Source organism: Vollenhovia emeryi, unplaced genomic scaffold (assembly GCF_000949405.1).
Source record: "Vollenhovia emeryi isolate VEMERY1.0 unplaced genomic scaffold, V.emery_V1.0 DF939128.1, whole genome shotgun sequence".
NCBI classification, from domain to species: Eukaryota; Metazoa; Arthropoda; class Insecta; order Hymenoptera; family Formicidae; genus Vollenhovia; species Vollenhovia emeryi.
Genome location: NW_011967238.1, coordinates 3,013,945 through 3,033,137, shown reverse-complemented (window position 1 = coordinate 3,033,137; position 19,193 = coordinate 3,013,945). Strand labels below are relative to the sequence as shown.

The window sequence follows — 19,193 nt, the reverse complement described above, 5'->3', positions numbered from 1 at the left end:
CTGACCGAAAACGAGGCTCTACCTCCCGCGCCTCGTTATCCGCGCATGTGCCACCGTAGATATATAAGACGAAGTTTTGGTGTAAAGTCTAGAAAAATTACATGACTGGCAGTCGAACACGCGGCAGTTGACTCATTTATAATAAAATGCGGAAGTTGCTTCCGCCTTGTGACCACAAATGGTTTTGTCATCAAACTGTAACGTGCGTGTAAATTTAACACAAATTTAAACTTTTTAATCTCTAAAATAAATCTGAAGTTAAAATTATCGAACTCCTGCAATGTAAAAGATATACCGATCATATAGATCACTGATCGATTTTCTCCTTGGGAGACACCGCGAAAAATTGTTCCCGCGGATACTGTTGCAAATGAAGAATACCTTCCTCCTCCGCTAATTGAAGGCGTAGTCGTGGAAGAAAATTTATGGGGGGGGGGGATTTTTAGTATAAATGTCGGTCCATCACGGGACTCGGCTTAGTAATAGAGATAGTCGTAGTCTGATTGTTTGATAGTCTGACAGTCTGTTGAAAATAGTTTGATTGACAGACTGACTCCTTCATTCTCACTGTTTTATAAAACTGTTATTGATTTAATTTGTTGGTTCGAGTTGGTTGATTGATCTGTTTCAACGGTACTAATTTAGTATTTAATAAAGTTAGGATTTAGATTATTATTTAAAAGGCTTTCACTCGAACATCCTCTAATTCATATTCGAAGATCGCTGCCGAAAAGTGGCGAGCTGGTTCTTAATTCCTTGCTGATCGCTGCCGAAAAGAGTGGCGGACAGAATCCTAACACTGATGCGCAAAACTAAAGGAGAAAGACGTGAAAACGTTTACGATATCAGATAAGAAGGCGTTAAAATTCGGGAGAGATCTCATTTCGTTACAACTAAAATACTATAATGTAGAAAACCTGAGTAACAATTTAGATCAATCAGCAAATAATTATCTCATTTCGATTAAATTAGTAATTAATTATCCAAATTACAAAATAATTAATAGATCTGATCCTCGTTATTTAATCTATAAACTACGATATCTTATTGGTCCAGAAATTAATTAATTCACAGAATTAAGTCGAATCCCCGGTAAAACACTTAAATGTGTTGACCGAAAAACGGACAAGATTACTTTGACGTACTGAGACGTGACAAAACTTTTGAACGTTTCCAATCGTCGCTAATTTCCCAATGTACGTTTGTAACACACACGCGCTTCAATTTTGAAACGGTAGTCAATTAGACTTCGAGATCGAAATAAAAGAAACGGGGCTTTCTGAAACAATTAACATTTACATAAAATTTAATTATAAATTTAACGTTAAATTAGAAACGTTGTATCTCGGATTCACATTTCCCCTTCTATTTACTTTGTTAAAAATGACTCTTTTTCATGGCCAGTAACATTTCCGTGAGAGTGATCTGGGACGTGTATAATATACCCCGAAACAACGCTGTATCAATAAAATTTGTACTCCCACGACAGCGCGACGGACGCATATAAAGACAGACGCGATATAGGGAGATTGATGGGCTTGCATATTAATTCCATTAAAGCTATCCAAAATCCCATCAGTTACATATAAATCCGCGGGAGGTGTTGCCTTCGAATTTCGTAGGATTCGATTCCTCGAACGTGCCTCTTCGGGGACGATAATTAATCAAGCCGCGTTTCACGAGTCTGCAAATCCCCGAGGATTTCCTCAGGTAGTCACCGGTTTTATTAAAAGAACAATCTCCACGAGCCTCCGGGAAAAGAGACTCGATCGGGTTTTATGGTGGTAAATTTAGATATCGCGCGCAAATACTCCCGGTCCATGCGGTCTGTACAAAGTGGAGAGAAGTGGATCTCCGGCTAACCCGTGGAAACTCGGAATCCTATTATATTTTGGTGGAATTCTGTAACGGATTATACGCCGGACGAAAATTCGCGTTGGAGAACCGGCTCGGCGGCGCGCGCTCGTATTAACGAGAGAAATTTGCTTACGCGGAAATCCCCCCCCCCTCTCCCCCTCCGAAGAGGCGTAACGTCGTCGAAACGCGTAAGATGCAGCTCAGCGCGCTAATTACAAGAAGTTACGCCGGCCGGAAGTAGGTTACGTTAAGCTCGGTTAAGAATGCAGGCGGACACACTCGTCAAAGTGAATGCGGAAAGCTCATAAGCACACGGGGCCGTGTGTACGAGCGGCAGCATGCAAATGCACGTGCATTCCGATTACGAAATGGAACAAGGTGTCGCGCTTTTCAATTATTTCGTTAAAGAATTTCATTAATCGCGCGCTGTAACATTGCGTTGCATTTTTTTTTTTAGATAAACCTTTGTTATTCCTAAATTACACGTAAAGCACACAAATTAATACGGCGCAAATGGATATACGTGTGGCGTGTTTTTGTACAGCTTTTTCCCCGACAGCGCACGACGCTACGACACATAATCGTAGAATTTAACTGAACTATAGCGCGCTTAAACGATAAACGCGATTGGGCACATATTACATCGCTTATGAATATGTAGAGCTCTTATATACAAAATTTGCTCGCAGTCCAATGGCTTTTGTGTATCTGCACACACATTTTGTGGTCTTGTCGAGCCAATTTCCGCGTTTCCCCAGGAAACTCTCCCATGGGCTTTGATTAAAACGAACGTAAAGGACGACCTCCGCGAGAAAATTAATCAGAAATTTTCAATACGGTAAAAACATTTTTCTCCCGCGCGGAACGCGGTATAGATAACGTATCGTTAAAAAAAGAATTTGTCGACGGAGAGAGACGGGCTGGGAAAGAGCGTACCGTATTTTTCGTCGCCGCTGCCATTATGCAATTAAAGTTTTGTTGAATCAGATATTAACTGCGGAACTTGTAAAGCATTGTAAACGGACACGTGTACGGAAGTGCGGGCGATTTTTAATTAAACTCCCAGTTTAGCTTCGATCGGACGTTTGTTTTGCCTCGTTTATTTAACGGCCGCGTTCAACGTCCGTCTACGCCACTTGCGTATGATAATTAAAGTGATATCGATTTCCGTAATGAGATGTCGAGTCTGTGGTTGCGTTGTCGCGCACGTGTCTTTACTCAGTTATGTTGTGGATTTAATCTGACGCTATCCATACGGTACGAAAGCACATCCGCAACCAACTCCGACGTTCCCATGTGTATACATGCTCTCCCCCCCACCTCTCTCTCTTCCTTCCTCTCTCGCGTATGGGTACGCGTGTGTATACGGACAATGTCACTGCGGTAATGCACATAGAGGCTGCCACATTCCGTAACCGCAAAATCTCGGCGAACGGTTTTCGAATCTGCTACGCCCGTTATGTGCAGTTTAGGAAAATTTAATACAGCTTTACACTTGCATACTGTAGCGGCACGTAATGCCAGGTGGGCGTAAATATTTTATTCGCTGTGTGCGGAATTCTCAAGAAATTATACATAGCGCGGCCGAGGCATCAAATGTTAAACGCATCAATATTGTTCTCTCAAAGAAGTCTTATCCACAGTTCGCATTTCTATTGTCGTAGGCCGGTATTCATAGTCGATTCTTATTTCAAAATCATCTCAAGTGTCGTCTTAAGACGCTAATATGGCTCTGTGATCGGTTGAAAACTCATTAATAGTATACTTAAGATAATCTTAAATATGAGAACGGACTATGAACACCGTAGATGCCGCGTTGTATGTAATAAGTTCGGCAACTAGCAGCGCTGAAAAACTATCCGTGTTTAATCACATTTAACGAAGGAAGAAAACGTTGTCGGCTTACGAGTTCTCCAAATGGATTTTCTCGAAAGTAAAACTCAAGGAGATGCGAGAAGGGAAGTTTATTCTGCGCTTTTCAGCCATTCCTGCGCAATCCCTTGTCTGTTTCGTATCGCGACTTCGGGCGCGCCCTACACATCAAAATTATGAATAAATGTACATATTAATGGGTAGAAAGAGTAATATAGGGCCGTTTGCTGAAATAGGATGGGTATCGATCTCGGGCGACTTTAATTCTTGGGCAATTTTCTCCCGTGTGCGTGTCGGTGTCGGACGCCAGATGGTGGATACTACACAGGCTTTGGTTGGCTAAAGATTTATCACTCTACGAAACTGTATCGTCAGCGGAAGGCATTTTGCTCAGCGCTTAAATGCCACAATTAGCTCTTAAATAGGCGTAAATGGCAACGCTCTAATTAATCTGTTAAGTTTATCCCGTTAAAGTAGGTATGTTAAATATGGTCGTGAAATTCCGTGATAAATCGTCGTCGGTCTCGTTTGTTGTCTTAAGGGGGTCCTAAAGCCGTCTGTTCTATCGACATTCTTTGTTCTAAGTAATCTTTTAATTGGCTTTATAGAAATGCAAAACTCTTTCGCGGAATTAAAGTACGCAGCAAAATCTAGACTATGCTGGTCGACTTTATATCAAAAGCGAAAAAAAAAATTAAAAATTTTACTAATTTTGGGTAAACTTGACGACAATATTTGCTTGATACAAGAATACTACAATAAATATACACAAAATGGGACCAGCATACTCTAGGGGCAGCATATAAGAACAATATCGTGCAATTAGAACTAAGACTAATAGCCTAGAAAAAAAGATTACTTCTAGCAAACGCAAGTCCAGAGATCCAAGTCTAGAAGAAGTCAGTAAAGCCATGGTGTTGACGATGCTAGAATTCGATCCAAAATCTCGGTCTGAGCAATGTGTGTCTAGTAAAATTGCTGCTTTTTCGTAAAAGTTGCAAATTGATTGGCTATAATTCTCGGACCGAGTAGAACTAGGAATTAAAAATGTCGATAATTGACAGTCTTTATTTCCGTCTCCAATCTTATCGACACTGATCGAGTTCGCCAGTGGCTTTAGGATCCCGGGTATAAATTTTAATTCCGTTTCTCTTGTACCGCAGTTTGCCCCGCGCGTTTCAATGCTTACGCACGTACCGGTGACCCATTAAATTTCTATAACGGATTTCACCTGTTACATAATGACAGATTCTTCGTGATATCGATGTCTAATTTTACAATCCATAGAAAGCACTTTGACGAGAGAATCTAACGTTAATAAATAACATTATCTCTTTACTGCAGCGTTTGCTAAAGCTGAAATTAAAAGCGTCTCATTGCTGTATTATGAAGCTCCGCGGAAATGTGTGCACAGCACTTTCCGGCGGCGAGAGTGTTGTGAAATTTTCTGCTAATCAATATTTGCTCGGTACACATGACGTATAACAATATGTTAAACGTTCTACAAACATTTATATTCATATTATTTCTATTCATTCTCCGGTCTGTTAGTTCGTGCATATACGACGAGTAAATGTGACACAAAATAAGGTAGAGATGAACCGGGAAATGTGCTTACCGGGCAGAAGTGGCAAGTGTTGATGTTGTACCGTATCTTCGAGCTCACGCGATATCGTACAATACGGACTTTGATCAAATAATCATTTAATCAAGAATCAATTCTCTTAATGGTGTATTAACAAAATTTGCAAAATGAAATTCTAAATATTTTAAATACAACAGCACCAAGTTCGTCAAAATTAATTAAAAATACTAGGAATGGCATTAAATGAAGTTTCTCGATGGTATCGAGCCGAAAATTCCAATCAGGAATCGCGATTTTAATATGTTATTATTTAATAAATGTAATTAAATCGCTGCACACAAAGCGTAGGGGGGCTAAATCTCACCCGAGCGTCGTGTATTTACGGATTAATTTGCAGTTGTTAGCCATCTCTCTGGAATGACGAACGGTCGCATACTCGAAGAAACTTGAAATTATTTTCGCGTCTGCAGCAGGCAGATAACGCGTTCAAATGCAATGTCCGGAGATGCCTCCTGAGCATCGAAAATCAATTTGCGACATACGCCTCCTTTCACGTCACGCATCGCTTTATGGTTGCTAAAAGCAGGAGGAGAGAGCCTTTGTGCGTCCAGATACGATAGGAAGTACAATGATAAGCAAACCGAGGCTTATATCAATTTGATTTAATACGCAACAGCGGCAAATCGATTTCCACCGCGAAAACTGAAAAGTAATTCACTTTAAATAGATTTACTGTCGTTTACAACGTTGTATTATTATATTTGCAATAATAGATAATATTTTATATCGATAAGGCGAAATGTATGAAATTATTAAGTGTAAAAAGGTAATCAAATTTATTGTCGTTTAACATAAATCGCTTTCTCTTCAGGTATCTTTATATTTATTGATGTACGTAAAAGTAATATAGTTTTTCTATTTATTTCTATTTTTTTTCTATTTTGTACTATACAACATACTTTTTCGCTTTTTCTTTCGTTATTGAACCGCCGGCTGTCCCGCGTGGTACGCATAAATTCTGGAACAAACGCATCATACGTGCCCTTTTTTTCTACTTTTTCACGCTGGTTGAATTTTATATCGTTTGACAATGAGCTGCCAAATACGCGATGAAAATACTGCAAAGTTTTCACGTTACCGCAGTCTGCCTTCTTTATTTTCCACACAAAAGAAATTATATCAAAGGTCGATATACATATTACAATATACCCGACGTGTTGCATGCTTGGACGCTTTTCGTTATTGTTTATGCGCTGCTTTATGTATTCACGGCTTCATAGACTTTCCCTCATTTACACGCGACATGATAGATTCGCGGCTATATATACGGCGCGAGAAAAGTCTCTTAACACGCTATGTGACTTTACATTGCATTGTTGGCGATTTATACTTTCTCGGATACGTTCCCCTATGGAAATAAAGGATTATTGCACTAGCAGGTGTTGTTTAATATGTAATTGCTACCGTGTTAAAATCGGAAGGAATAGAATTGGCGTGTATTCGGCCATTTCGACTGTTAACTCTGCGAGAATCACAAATCAAACTATTCCCCCCCTCCCCCCCGAAATTCAAACCTCGTCGACTCGACAAAAGCTGACAAAGCTTTGTATTTATGTCAGCCGGTTTTAATTTTTAATACATCTTCGCACCGCAATATTGTTTTATTTATGGAACGATTAAATAAACGTTCAACCTTTTATCTCCCCTTATCTCTCTTTTCATTAATAACGGGAAATTGATTTACGAGGAATTTAGCTTTTCATTTTGCGAAAGAGGACTTAACGTCAGGGAGTTGAGACTTATTGCGTCACAAAAATTATTACCGAATGCTCGCATTAGCATCAAGAATTATCAAAGGTCAGCGCGTTTATAGTCGCAAGTAAAGATGAACTTTTCCATCCTGGAAAGGTGTCGGGCGATTTTTATCTTTGAGATTCAGATTTGGAGCAATGTCAGTACCTGCAAGAAACATGGCCATGTCAATAAATATTATCGCGCTTAAATTATGCGGTTGCCGCACACGAGATAGGCGACAAATGCGTAGTTGCAAAATACAGTCATTATCTATCTGATAACTCAAGCGCATAATTTCAACATACTTACTGCGCTGGATAATCGCATTTATCCTTCTGTATCGGGCGAACGATCGCATTCTACCTCGCCCTCTTCTTCGAGGTGAATGCAATTTTCAACAATGTTACCACTGGCGCCTCGAAGGCGAGAGAAATACAGAACGACAGCAGGTACGAGGCTACTAAATTGCCAAAATAGAGGATCAGCTGCGAAAGAAATATGCACGGCCTTAGTACAATTTTTGTATCGAGAATTAGATCAAACTGAACTGGAATATTTTATTTTATACACTGTCAAAAATTTGCATCGGCTCAACCAATTGAATAGTGTTTTCGGTGGTTAATTTTCAATGAAATTTATCGGGCATTTTTCTCAGTGTAGAGATTCTAAAAATGTGAAAAGACGTATCTGTCGTGTAGAATGTGTTCTCTAAAAAGTGTAATCGAAAAAAGAATGTTTTCCCATGCGAGAAAATAAGATCGGAGATGCAAAGTAATGTTTTATTTAAAAGTGTACACACATGACATTTATATAAATAGCTGTTTGCGAGTTTACATTCTATGTAATATTCTCAGAATGGAGAAACTTTATTATTTACATCTTAATAACCACAATCGTTGAAACGCACCGAACAACTTGCGTGACGACGTAATTAAAAGCTATTCATTCAATTGATAAGAAATATCTGAGAACTGCCGACTTTCCGAGTTTCTCGTCGCCCGTCGTGAAAGTAAAGTCGCGTATAAAAACGATTTTTATATCAGCTATTTACCTTTCGACATAGAAACATTACGATATGGACCGTTTCATATAAAAATGAAGCAGCGATACGAACTTTATGCCCGAAGGGGAAGATAACCCTTTTATCTTACCACAATCCCATTGTGAAGATGCAGCGGTCCGTCCATCTGTGTAGTCGTGATCATCATGATAACAGGATGCACAAGGTAGGCGCAGTACGTGAGTCTCGAGAGAGGATACATTAGTCGAAGCGAAAGCAAACTGTCGATCATTCGTGCCGACCCTGTGCAGCATTGGATCACGATAAAAGCCACGGCCATCGCCCACGCGGTGTGTCCCAAGGCAGCGTATACGGAGCTCACCATCACCGTCAAATTTCCGGGATATAGTCCGTACACTACCGAGAACATGATGGCCATGGACAGTATCCAGCCGATCAATTCCACTCCCTGCGGAATTGAGGCTCGGTCAGTTTTGTAGAAAGCGTTTCGTCCGGTAAAAAGGCACACTGATAGAAAAAATGGTTAGAAGAACTATAATCTCACTATATTTTATAGTGAATTTTGGCTCCAAACATACTTTTATAGTTTTATTAAACATGCAAAATATAGCAGAGCGAACGCAAATGTATAGTCACTGTGACATAAATTAGCACAACCATATGAAATAGTTACGGTAAACTAAAAATAGATTTTTGTGTAGTTAACCGTACTATAAAGTTACCCGAAACACAGTGAAAAGTACGATAAAACATACGAAATAGTAATAAACCGTACAACAGTATACAATAGGAATACATCGTATTAATATATTGGAATATATTGGTTACATCACTTTGCACTCGTAAAGTATAGTACAAGAAAGCCTCTTTCAAAGAAAAGATAAGTAATCTTACACGAATGTATAAACTTATCCATATTTATAACACCCTATGCGGTTTTCTTCTTACGAGAAAGTCTTGTACCGCGCGTTCCTCCAGGGAGGACATTCCGAACCACTTCACTTTTGTTTGCCATGCGATTAGTAAGGTGGATGATAGAAATGTAGTTAAACTTGCTATTATGATTGCATTTACTATATAAAAATAATTAACTAATTTACTATCCATCACCTGGATATTTTAACAGAATAATAGTTAAAAGCTTATATTTTATAGTAAATTTTTTAAATAGTTGCCATCAGTTTTTGTCTATATGGTTGCTATTACTAATATTATAGTAATGATTACTACAAAAATGATATTCCTGACTATAATTATTTGACTATGCAATTATAGTTTCAAATACTATATATTTTTCTATCAGTGTAGGAGACGCGCGTGTGAGAATCGCGTTTCTCGCGAGACGAGGGAATGGCGCCTCGTTTAGGATATTTCCATGAGCAAATTACTAAGATAGTTATCGTTTTGTATTCTGCGGGGTCATTTTTAACCGTTCTATTGTTCGCGGCCGTTGCCGTGCACATTAGACGTGTGGATTTTGCAATTCGGTAAATCCGCATTATCGCGTCGTTATCGCGCCGCGAGGAGCATGCGAGTATCGCTGACTGATTGGCTAAATGATTAACCCGATAGCGCAAAACCGGTGGGAATAGGTGTTTCGAAACGCTTACCATAGGCAGCTTCAGCTGGCACTTGGTTTTGAAGAGTATGTAACCGCTAATCGTGCCGATGAAATACGGGCCCGCTCTCAGCCAGGGCTTATCGTAGAGCTCGTCGAATAGAGCAAACGGCTCTTGGATCCTGAAGAGTTGATAAAGGAGTTAAGCGTGTACGCAATATCGCGCGCGGCGAAATTGCCGCGCGTCGGCGGGGCGAATAATGCAAAGTACAATGTCGATAGCGCGATATAATAGACACGCGCGCGCCATGAAGCTGTCTGAAATGAAAGCCTGCTTCCAATTACAGGCGATGCTTCGACAGATACCCGGCTTATTGCATTGTTCCTCCGCCGTATTCACCCAGTTTCAGCGTAAAAAGACCCGAGTACTTTATTCGCCGGAAGAGCAAGTCATACAAACGTCATAAGAGGCTGTGTTCCAATTGTTGCATTTCATTGAATAGCCGCGAGAGCCTTTGTTGCTTTCAAATTGTTTCTCTCGTTGATACAATTAAGATCCTCCGCGAGCTATACCGGTGATTATACTTCAAACAGGTTCAACATGTCGATTCAGCATTTTAAGTAACAAACTCGCTCTCAAACCGACAACTAACGAGAGACATCTTTAAGCAGAAAGCCCTCTATGTGAGATAGGTTTTCAACATACAAATTCAATCACAAATCTTTTTTCGCAACGATTACACGGATCTAACAATCAATTTTCCGCTAAACAGACTTCACTCCAAGGGCAATAAACTCATGGCGGCATCGACAGATGATGCCTATTAATTTAGCAGTAACTATCTCATATTAGGAGCAGATCCCATAATAGGGGACTTTACTCTCTCTCTCTCTCTCTCTGTTGTCTCTTAGACGTCTCACGCTTCTCGTCTTATCTGATTTCTCAGACGGATATTTTTTTCTTAAACTGTCTCGCCAATTAGTCACGCGTATTAATATTCACGATACCTGGTAAACTAATAGTTATCATTGATATTACGCAGCGAGCTTATTACGAGCGTATTATCGTTCGCCGTAGCGGACTTGAGAGAAAGCGCGACATGTGTGACAAACGGTACGTGTAATATCGATCGGCAGTCCGAGACATTACCTGGCTATGTAATCGTTGCTGTAGGCTATCGAGAACGTAGTGAACCACGAAGAGACGATCAACAGCGAGACGATAGCGACCGCGGTCTTGAAATATTTCACGGAGAGCAAAAGAAGAAGTATCCCAAGGACGTAAAACTGCGTGTCGTTTGCCATGTACCAGCTCCACAGCATGCACTAGAAAGTTATTAGTGTAATAGGCGCGAATCAATTGCCGGGCAGACTGCATCGCGACGGGATTGCGAAAGTGAGAGAACTGGGACGCGGAGAAAAATTTACGCGCGCGCGCGCGGGAAAGGCGACGCGTTAAATATCGCTTTGACACAAAAACCCGATCCTTACGGGTTCTCTGCCTATCGCTCGTCGAAAGTACGTTGTTAACTTGTTTTTTACATAACCGCGTATTATGCAATACTCTCGTTACCCGTATTTATTGTATCGTCAAGCGTTTAAAGGCCCCGTTGTTTCGAAAGCGGCATTAAAATAATTTCTCAATCTCCTTAAATCCATTATGCGCCTCTCAATAACGAGACTCGATAACGGCTATTTTTTGTTATGAGGTTGATATTTTTTTATTTTCTAATGAAATATATATATATATATATTATATGTACTCGGCGCGTATGCTGTTACAAAATGAGCGCAAAATGAGCGTGAGAGGTTTCGTATTTCGTTGAAAGCTTCGCCTCGCGGGGCACATAGTAACGAGAAAAAAGAAAAAGCACATTAGGATAAGCAGAACATAAATCATCTTACCATTTCCGTACGCGGGTATAGCGAGTTCAAATATAGCGCGTTTCGCCACCAGAACTTCTCGCAGGTCAGGTGATCGATAATAATAGGCGAGAAGACCGTCTTCGCCTGAGCCTGTTTCATAACGATCTCGTTCATCCCCAGCACAAAGAGGTAAGCCGGTGTCAATCTTTGTGAAACAGAGATCAAAAACGAGAACTAGTACCTATATTGTCCGCAACTCATCCGAATTGAGTCGTTTCGCTTCGCTGAAGGGAAAAATTGTTTCGGCGGAAGGATATTATATAATGCCTCGAGTACGCGTATACCTGACAAATCGGTATAAAACCATGATGACGAATTTGGTGAAGCTCGCCTTGGCAAAGTTGCTCTTCTCGATATTGTGATTGCCCAGGGATCGGTAGAAGAGTATAGTCACCAGCAGGCCGCTGTCGATATGAATGGTTGAGATATTGATTTCTGCTTTGTCGCGACAAACGTTTATTGGCGCATTGTTCGTTACCTAATAAAGAAGAAAGTGTCGACGGAAAATGTCGCGTTGCTGATGGTCTGGAACATGAAGTTCCTTTCGGTGACCGTGCGCAATGTCTTGTTCTCTGCAAAAGCGTAATGAGGAAACACTTAATCGCGAAATTGCCGGTGAAAGTATACGCGTATAAAGCGAGGAAGAGAGCTTTCGATTATCGCCGATCGTGAAACCTGATACATCCCATTACATCATAACGCCTATCGGTTGCGTCAAGAGCTACTCGTAGAAAGTAGACCGAGCGAATTAGTTCGAAGCGTGGCTAATGAGGGCACAATTCCCCCGCGCTATTATCCTCTACTCTTCTCGTTTTACACCTGTACGCCTCCGTGTTCTTTGCCGTGCGCCGTGTGTTCGTTCATTTCGGAAAGTGGTTTTTGCAACTCTCACGGAATTACCGGCGATGGAGAAGACCTGAATATAGGTGTGCACCATGATGACCCAGCCCAAGGAGAACACGCGAAGACCGTGGAGACAAGTCAGACTGTCTTTCGCCGCAGGCTCGGTGCTGATGATCTTACTTCCGTTGACGATCGGGCTGAACGCGAGCAAAAATTTCAGCCAGAATCCTGAAAAAGTGGCTACGTCGAGGAATTTTTAAAGCTACCCGGCACAAGAACGTGCCGATGGAGATGTAGATATGCGCCATTAACCTTGGCTGCAATCCTTCCTTTGAACGGGGCTCTCTTTTTGCGGCCGCTTCGTCCCTTTCTCGATCAGCTCCTGATCGTTCTCCTGTCCCATCGAGATTCTGCGCTCTTGGTTCAGATTCTTGTCCATGAAATCGTTGCTCTTGTCATTGTTATTCGACACGCTCGAAGACTCGATGTCCCTTGCGACAGGAATTGGCGATCTGTACTCGTACGCCATCGCGCAGATCATCAGCATCAATATCGCGCCGCCGATGGCTCTGGAACAATAGTATAAATTTATCGTGAGTAAATCTCACGCGGAGAGAACTTTCTTGTAAAACTTATCCTGAAAATTATGCAATCGTGTAGGACAACATTTCGAAGAATTTTGTGACTTTTTTGAAATTTTACCATACATTTTACTTATAGTGCAGCGTATACCAAGTATAATTACTAGTTCACTTTTGACACACCCTACTCTTCGCTCTCATTGTACGCGGAGAGAATGTTCTCTTAAAATTTATCCTGAAAATTATGCAATCGTGTGGGACAACATTTCGAAGAATTTTGTGAGTTTTTTGAAATTTTACCATACATTTTACTAGTGCAGCGTATACCAAGTATAATTACTAGTCCACTTTTGACACACTCTACTCTTCGCTCTCATTGTACGCGGAGAGAATTTTCTCTTAAAATTTATCCTGAAAATTATGCAATCGTGTGGGACAACATTTCGAAGAATTTTGTGAATTTTTTGAAATTTTACCATACATTTTACTAATACAGTGTATACCAAGTATTATATAATTACTAGTACACTCTTGACATGCCCTACTCATCGCTTTCATTGTACGCGGAGAGAACTTTCTCTTAAAATTTATCCTGAATATCATGTGATCGTGGGACAACGTGGCATTTTGAATAACCTTATGAAAGTTTTTGGAAATTTTACCATACATTCTACTAGTAAAATGTAACTGTACTAGTAAAATGTACGCCAAGTATAATTACTAGTGCAATGTATGGTAAACTCAAGAAACTCTCATAAAGTTCTTCACAATGCCACGTTGTTACAGGCTCGCATGATTTTCAGGATAAATTTTGAGAGAAAATCTCTCCGCGTACAACGAGAGCGAATAAGAGTGTATATACAGAGTGTCCCAGGAGGAAAGGACAATATTCTGGGAGGTGATAGTATCGGTCATTTTAAGCAAAAATGTTCATATGAATATATGTCCCATTCCCCACTATTTCTGAGATAGAGTTACTTAAATGTCTCGTGTATGTACTTTTTTTCTGTACACTTCACCCTTCATGCAACCTCATAAACGTCTGCGGAAATTTACTCTTATACGTCTGCTGACTGTTGCGCTGATAACATAGTAGAAATGTTGAAAACACCTCGCATATTCACAAATGTCGAACGAGCAACACACCATGTTCACACAAGAGTTGAAAAATGCATTGTTGTTAACGGTGGAATTTTTGAAAATTTATTATGATCTGTAAAAAATGTATCACTTAAACAATTAGAAATAGTACGTAGTGTTTCTTTCTTGTCGGTAATTTTGCAACTGTACATTCAAATAGCCCTATCTCGGAAACAGTGGCGAATGGGACATATATTCATATGAACATTTTTGCTTAAAATGACCGATACTATCACCTCCCAGAATATTGACCGTTTCTCCTGGAACATCCTGTATAACGATACATTTTCATTTTCTTTACCCTTTGGTGCCTCGCGTGCGAGATAATTGCGGAATTGCTCGCGATTGCAGGAAACAAAAATGTATTTCACTTTCTTTCTCAATCGCTTGAAAATCCCCCCCGCATAACAGAGTTATCGCAAAGCCGAACATGCGTACAAAGTTAGCGCGTGCTACTGAATAGGTAGATCGCGAATGGACTAAGAGATTAAATGGACCGGCGCGCCGGTAGAAACTCGCTGTCTTTAGAGGCGCGTTTAGCCCACGGTTTTACACCAAGCCCATGAAGTCGCAAGGTGCTCTATAGCCGTGTGTCGCTTTTGTCCCCCCGTTAACAATACTAACTTCTGCATTCAGTGCACAAGCATTGTATTGCGGAGGGATGCGCTTATAAGCGAGGTCGGTGTGTAACGTGCTTACACACGCTGCGCTGGAAATTTCGCAAAGCAATGCGTGTGTCGCTTAAACCGATGCACCGATGCGTTAGAAAATTTCATGGGGCAAAGGGCCGGTACGGATCCGCGCAATTTAATAATCAAGTGTCACCGGGAGCACGCCGCGTGTAAGCACGTTAACTTTTTCAATTTCCGGTTGAGCTGTATAGCCGGCGGAGCCGAAGGGCTTAATGTTCCGGGAAATTAAATTCGGAAAACTACTCGCGGCGCGATTTTCCGCGGTCGCTCTTCCACGGGAAATTTAATCTTTTCAGAAATTAATAATCCTCTATCTTAATTACGACGAGAAGCGCATGTGTGTTCATTATTGAATATGTTGAACGTTCGTTGAGGCGCGGGAGAAAAGGAAGGAGAGAAAGGGACAGTTTTCACGCGATATTTTGAAAGGTTTGGCTCTTTCAAGAAAAGATACGCTTGGCCGTTTTCTTGCAAAAACTTCTCGCAATAATAGAGGGAGGTCCCTTATTATGAGATAGGCTTCTTATATAAGACAGTAGGGTCTCTGCTAAATTGTTATAACAGGCATCATCTGTTGGCTCCATCATGTATTTATTGTTCTTGAAATGAAATCTGTTTAGTGGAAAATTGTTAGGTCGTGTAATTGTCGCGAAAGAAGATTCGTGATTGAATTTGGATGTTGAAAACCTGTTATCTCGTATCAGAAGACTATCTCACATTAGGAAACTTTTCTCTACTAAAATATGTATCTTTTATTATCGTTACGAAGAGTTTCACAACTCAACGTGATCCGCAGTCGCAATTCGCACGCGTGGCTCTAAATTATGATGAATCCGAGCGAAGCTCCCATTGATTCGATTAGTCACGACGAATCCGACAGTTTCGCGATGAAAAATTGACACGTCCATGCTTCATTACGGAAGTACGTTGGGTGTGATATCGAATTTTCGCGTTGAAGATTAACGCACAATTGGGATTCATAATTGATAGACATACTGCGGAATAATTAGGGGGAATTTAATAACACGCCCATATTTTATAAATCTCTAGACGTTTATGAATCGATTTTCGCTCAAATGAATTGACATACATTGCCAAGAATTATCGCTTTAAAAAAAAATTTTTAATTGACATATTGGCGCACGTAACGCGACATAAAATTATCGATATGAAAGTCCGAACCACAAGAGGTCTCTGTGTGTTATCTCGAAATTTTTATATTTGCAATTTCTCTTTGTGCTTACATTTGGTTGCATCTGATTGCATGAAGTCACAAAAGTCACAAAAGTTGTTTTACAGGATATTCCACTTGTACATTTCCGTATCAACTGGCACAAAATCCCGAGCGCGAGTGGCCGGTTAAAGTGGATTCGGACAATGAATCTCGCAGTTTCGGACCGCGCACTTTTCGAGGCTAATGGCCGAAGGAACTTCCGCTTTATATCTCTTTGTCGGCTTTAAATTATTATTTTTGCCGGAACAGTCCCGGCGCGGGTAGGCGCTTTTGCGGATTTCTCTCTCCTCCCCGCGGCACATTTGTGCGCGGCTTAAATGCGGGTCTCCGCGCGAAATAGAATGGCAACAGGCTTTCTTTCCTTTCTCTCTCTCTCTCTCTCTTTTTTTAAGATACGACCCATTTTAACGCGCTACGCGCGAAATTCGACAGGGAGAGAGAAGCAGAGACGATCCGAATGCGAGGCGAAGGAACAAAAGTTTCACAAGCGAAGTTTTGTTGCGACCTTTTTCTCCTTTCTCCTTTTCCTGCTCCCTCGTCTTTCTTTCGTATCTCGAATTCTTGTTGCTCCGTTTTAATCCTTTAGCCGCCGTCGTCGCGTTTATAACTTTCATTCGCTGGAGAAACCTTTTTCCCCTCGCTTTTTTTTTTACAGCAAAGTGTTGGACGCGCAATGAAATAAATCGCGGATCTTCGATAGCCGCGCCTTGAAACTTTTATAGCCGTTGGAAATAAATAAACAGAGCAACTTTGTTTCGTAATTCGCTAGCAATCGCGTCTTTGATATTTTATTTCAAATCTCGATGGCTGTGCCGCATCGGTTCCCCGGTGAGTCAGTTCGGCTTACTTAACTCGCTATCACACGTCCGGTTTGGCGTTCACTTTACATGAGCCAAAGGCTTTCGTTTCGTGTCACCATCAGTTAAACTCTCGTCCGATTTGCTCTCGTTTCCTCGCTCCCTTTCTGATAGCCTCGTTTATCAACGCGGCAGGTGGGGTAACCCGAGGATATTTACCACTGTCGCAATTGCGTGCACGTTGACAACATGCTGAAAGTTACGCGCTTATCGCAAGGTTGTAATACTCTCGCGGGGGAATACGCCCACGTGCACGAGATCGCATATATTATAACAGGCTGAGAGCAACGAAAGCTCGATAATATCCTTTAACGATCGCGCGATCGGCCGGCGCGCTATCTCCGTCAAGCTTTTTTCTTCTTCCTCTTGTGTCCTGTTATTTCTGACTTTTCATGCCTCTTGCGAAGTTGACGTCCAACTTTCGACCCAGCGTTTAGGCGGTCCGCTTAAAGGTCTCGTGGCTTCTGTGTCTTTGCCCATTTTGCCAGTCGTTCTGGGTCCTATCGACAGAGTCTCCCCCCTTCTGCGTGCTCTTGTCCATCTCACCACGTCTTGGATATCCAGTTCCTCATTCTCTCGTTTCTTATTCTGTCTCTAAAGGCCTGTGTCCACGACGATAGAACTTGGTCCAAGTTCTAGTTTCGAGAAATGTGTAGCCAATCAACCTGCAGCTTTTATGGAACACAGCTGTAAGACCGATCTGGACCAAGTTCTAGCATCGTGGACACAGGCCTTAAGCGTGATTCCTTTGGACAAACGTGGGACGTTAACGGGCGGCCACTCGTCTGACCATGATACAACTAGTATGCCCACTCTGTTGGCCCTTTGATCTTTTTGGTCCCGATCACGTGATATTCCGCCATGTTTTTGGTCAGGATCCAACGGCGTATGTGTGTGTGTACGCACCTGTCAAAGCTACACTACCACCCATACAACTTTTCTCTCATTGGTCTGGCGGAAAATAATGACGGATGCGCAGAAGGGATCGACGCGAAACCAAACAAATGAGTAGGCATACTAGTTACCTTTACTACGGTCCGACGTTCTCCGTTCTGGATGCAATCGATCGGACCCGAGCTCACGATCGCGGGCCACACGATTTGCATCCGCCGGGGCCCGCATTCTGCCGGAATGCAGACGATAGCGCCGACACTTTCACGTGCACCGGGGGGGCTTTCTATAATCTTGCGTAATGGGTCCACGACATGCGTGCCGTGCAAGTGCGCGCGATGCACGGTCGGCCGGTGCATAATTGCACGCCGGTGCGCCGGACATTACGTCGCTCGCTTGAGGGTCAGCTGTTTAACTGATTTCCCTCTGGTTCCGTCAGAGAACGGTCTACTGTCTTCGCTTCCGACTACTGTTCGTTGAATTACAACTCGTTCGGCTGATAATAGTCACAGCGATCGAGATGGAAAACTTGAAAACGATTTCTTCCTCGCGGCCAGGAATTTAACGCTCCAGCGAAGGTTTATATCGCGGCGAACCGTCGTGCGTAAATATTATCTGCGGCTTGTGTACGAACAATATCGCGAACCATGTTCCAAGCATCGAGGCGTTTATATCAAAGTTTAAGAGACCGCACGTAACGATCGGGCATGTAGCTCCTGGACGCGGCGCGATATACGGCCGGTGTTATCTGGAGCGATTTTTGAAGAATTACGCGCTGAGAGTTGTGACACATTGCAACTGGAGGGATTATTTACGATCTTATACGTTTCCTCATTCCGAGCAAGTCGGTAAACGGAGTTTCCAGCGTCTGTCTTGAAATTCAGGTCGTAACACGTTGCTCTCCGTCGCAAGTGTCACATTTAATCGCTCGTGACATTTTTATTGTGTTGGATTGATGTCTAAGTTTGTCCCGTTTTTAAACATACCCTGATAGAAACATATGTGGTATTTGAAACTATAATTGCATAGTAAAATAATTATAGTTAGAAATATCATTTTTATAGTAATTATTACTATAATATTAGTAATAGCAACCCTATAGACACGGTCGTGGCAACTATTTAAAAAATTTACTATAAAATATAAGCTTTTAACTATTGTTCTGTTAAAATATGCAGGTGATAAATAGTAAATTAGTTAATTATTTTTATATAGTAAATACAATCACAATAATAGTAAGTTTAACTACATTTCTATCATCCACCTTACTAATCACATGGCAAACAAAAGTGAAGTGGTTCGGAATGTCTCACTAGAGAGACGCGCGGTATAAGACTTTCTC

General features: G+C 41.5%; 1 protein-coding gene across 1 annotated transcript in view; it reads right to left on the bottom strand.

Annotated features, from left to right (window-relative positions):
* Positions 1 to 7,191: 7,191 nt before the first annotated feature.
* Positions 7,192 to 19,193, bottom strand: part of LOC105568684 (nose resistant to fluoxetine protein 6-like) — a 34,117-nt gene continuing 22,115 nt past the window's right edge. Inside the window, exons 4-13 of the mRNA XM_012024542.1 lie at positions 12,769 to 13,025; positions 12,514 to 12,684; positions 12,092 to 12,185; positions 11,898 to 12,017; positions 11,593 to 11,758; positions 10,838 to 11,013; positions 9,740 to 9,869; positions 8,260 to 8,577; positions 7,418 to 7,593; positions 7,192 to 7,273 (exon numbers count right to left, since the gene is read on the bottom strand). Of these exons, the coding sequence (XP_011879932.1) occupies positions 7,468 to 7,593; positions 8,260 to 8,577; positions 9,740 to 9,869; positions 10,838 to 11,013; positions 11,593 to 11,758; positions 11,898 to 12,017; positions 12,092 to 12,185; positions 12,514 to 12,684; positions 12,769 to 13,025 (1,558 nt within the window). The 3' untranslated portion in view covers positions 7,192 to 7,273; positions 7,418 to 7,467. The remainder of the gene's footprint in view (positions 7,274 to 7,417; positions 7,594 to 8,259; positions 8,578 to 9,739; positions 9,870 to 10,837; positions 11,014 to 11,592; positions 11,759 to 11,897; positions 12,018 to 12,091; positions 12,186 to 12,513; positions 12,685 to 12,768; positions 13,026 to 19,193) is intronic.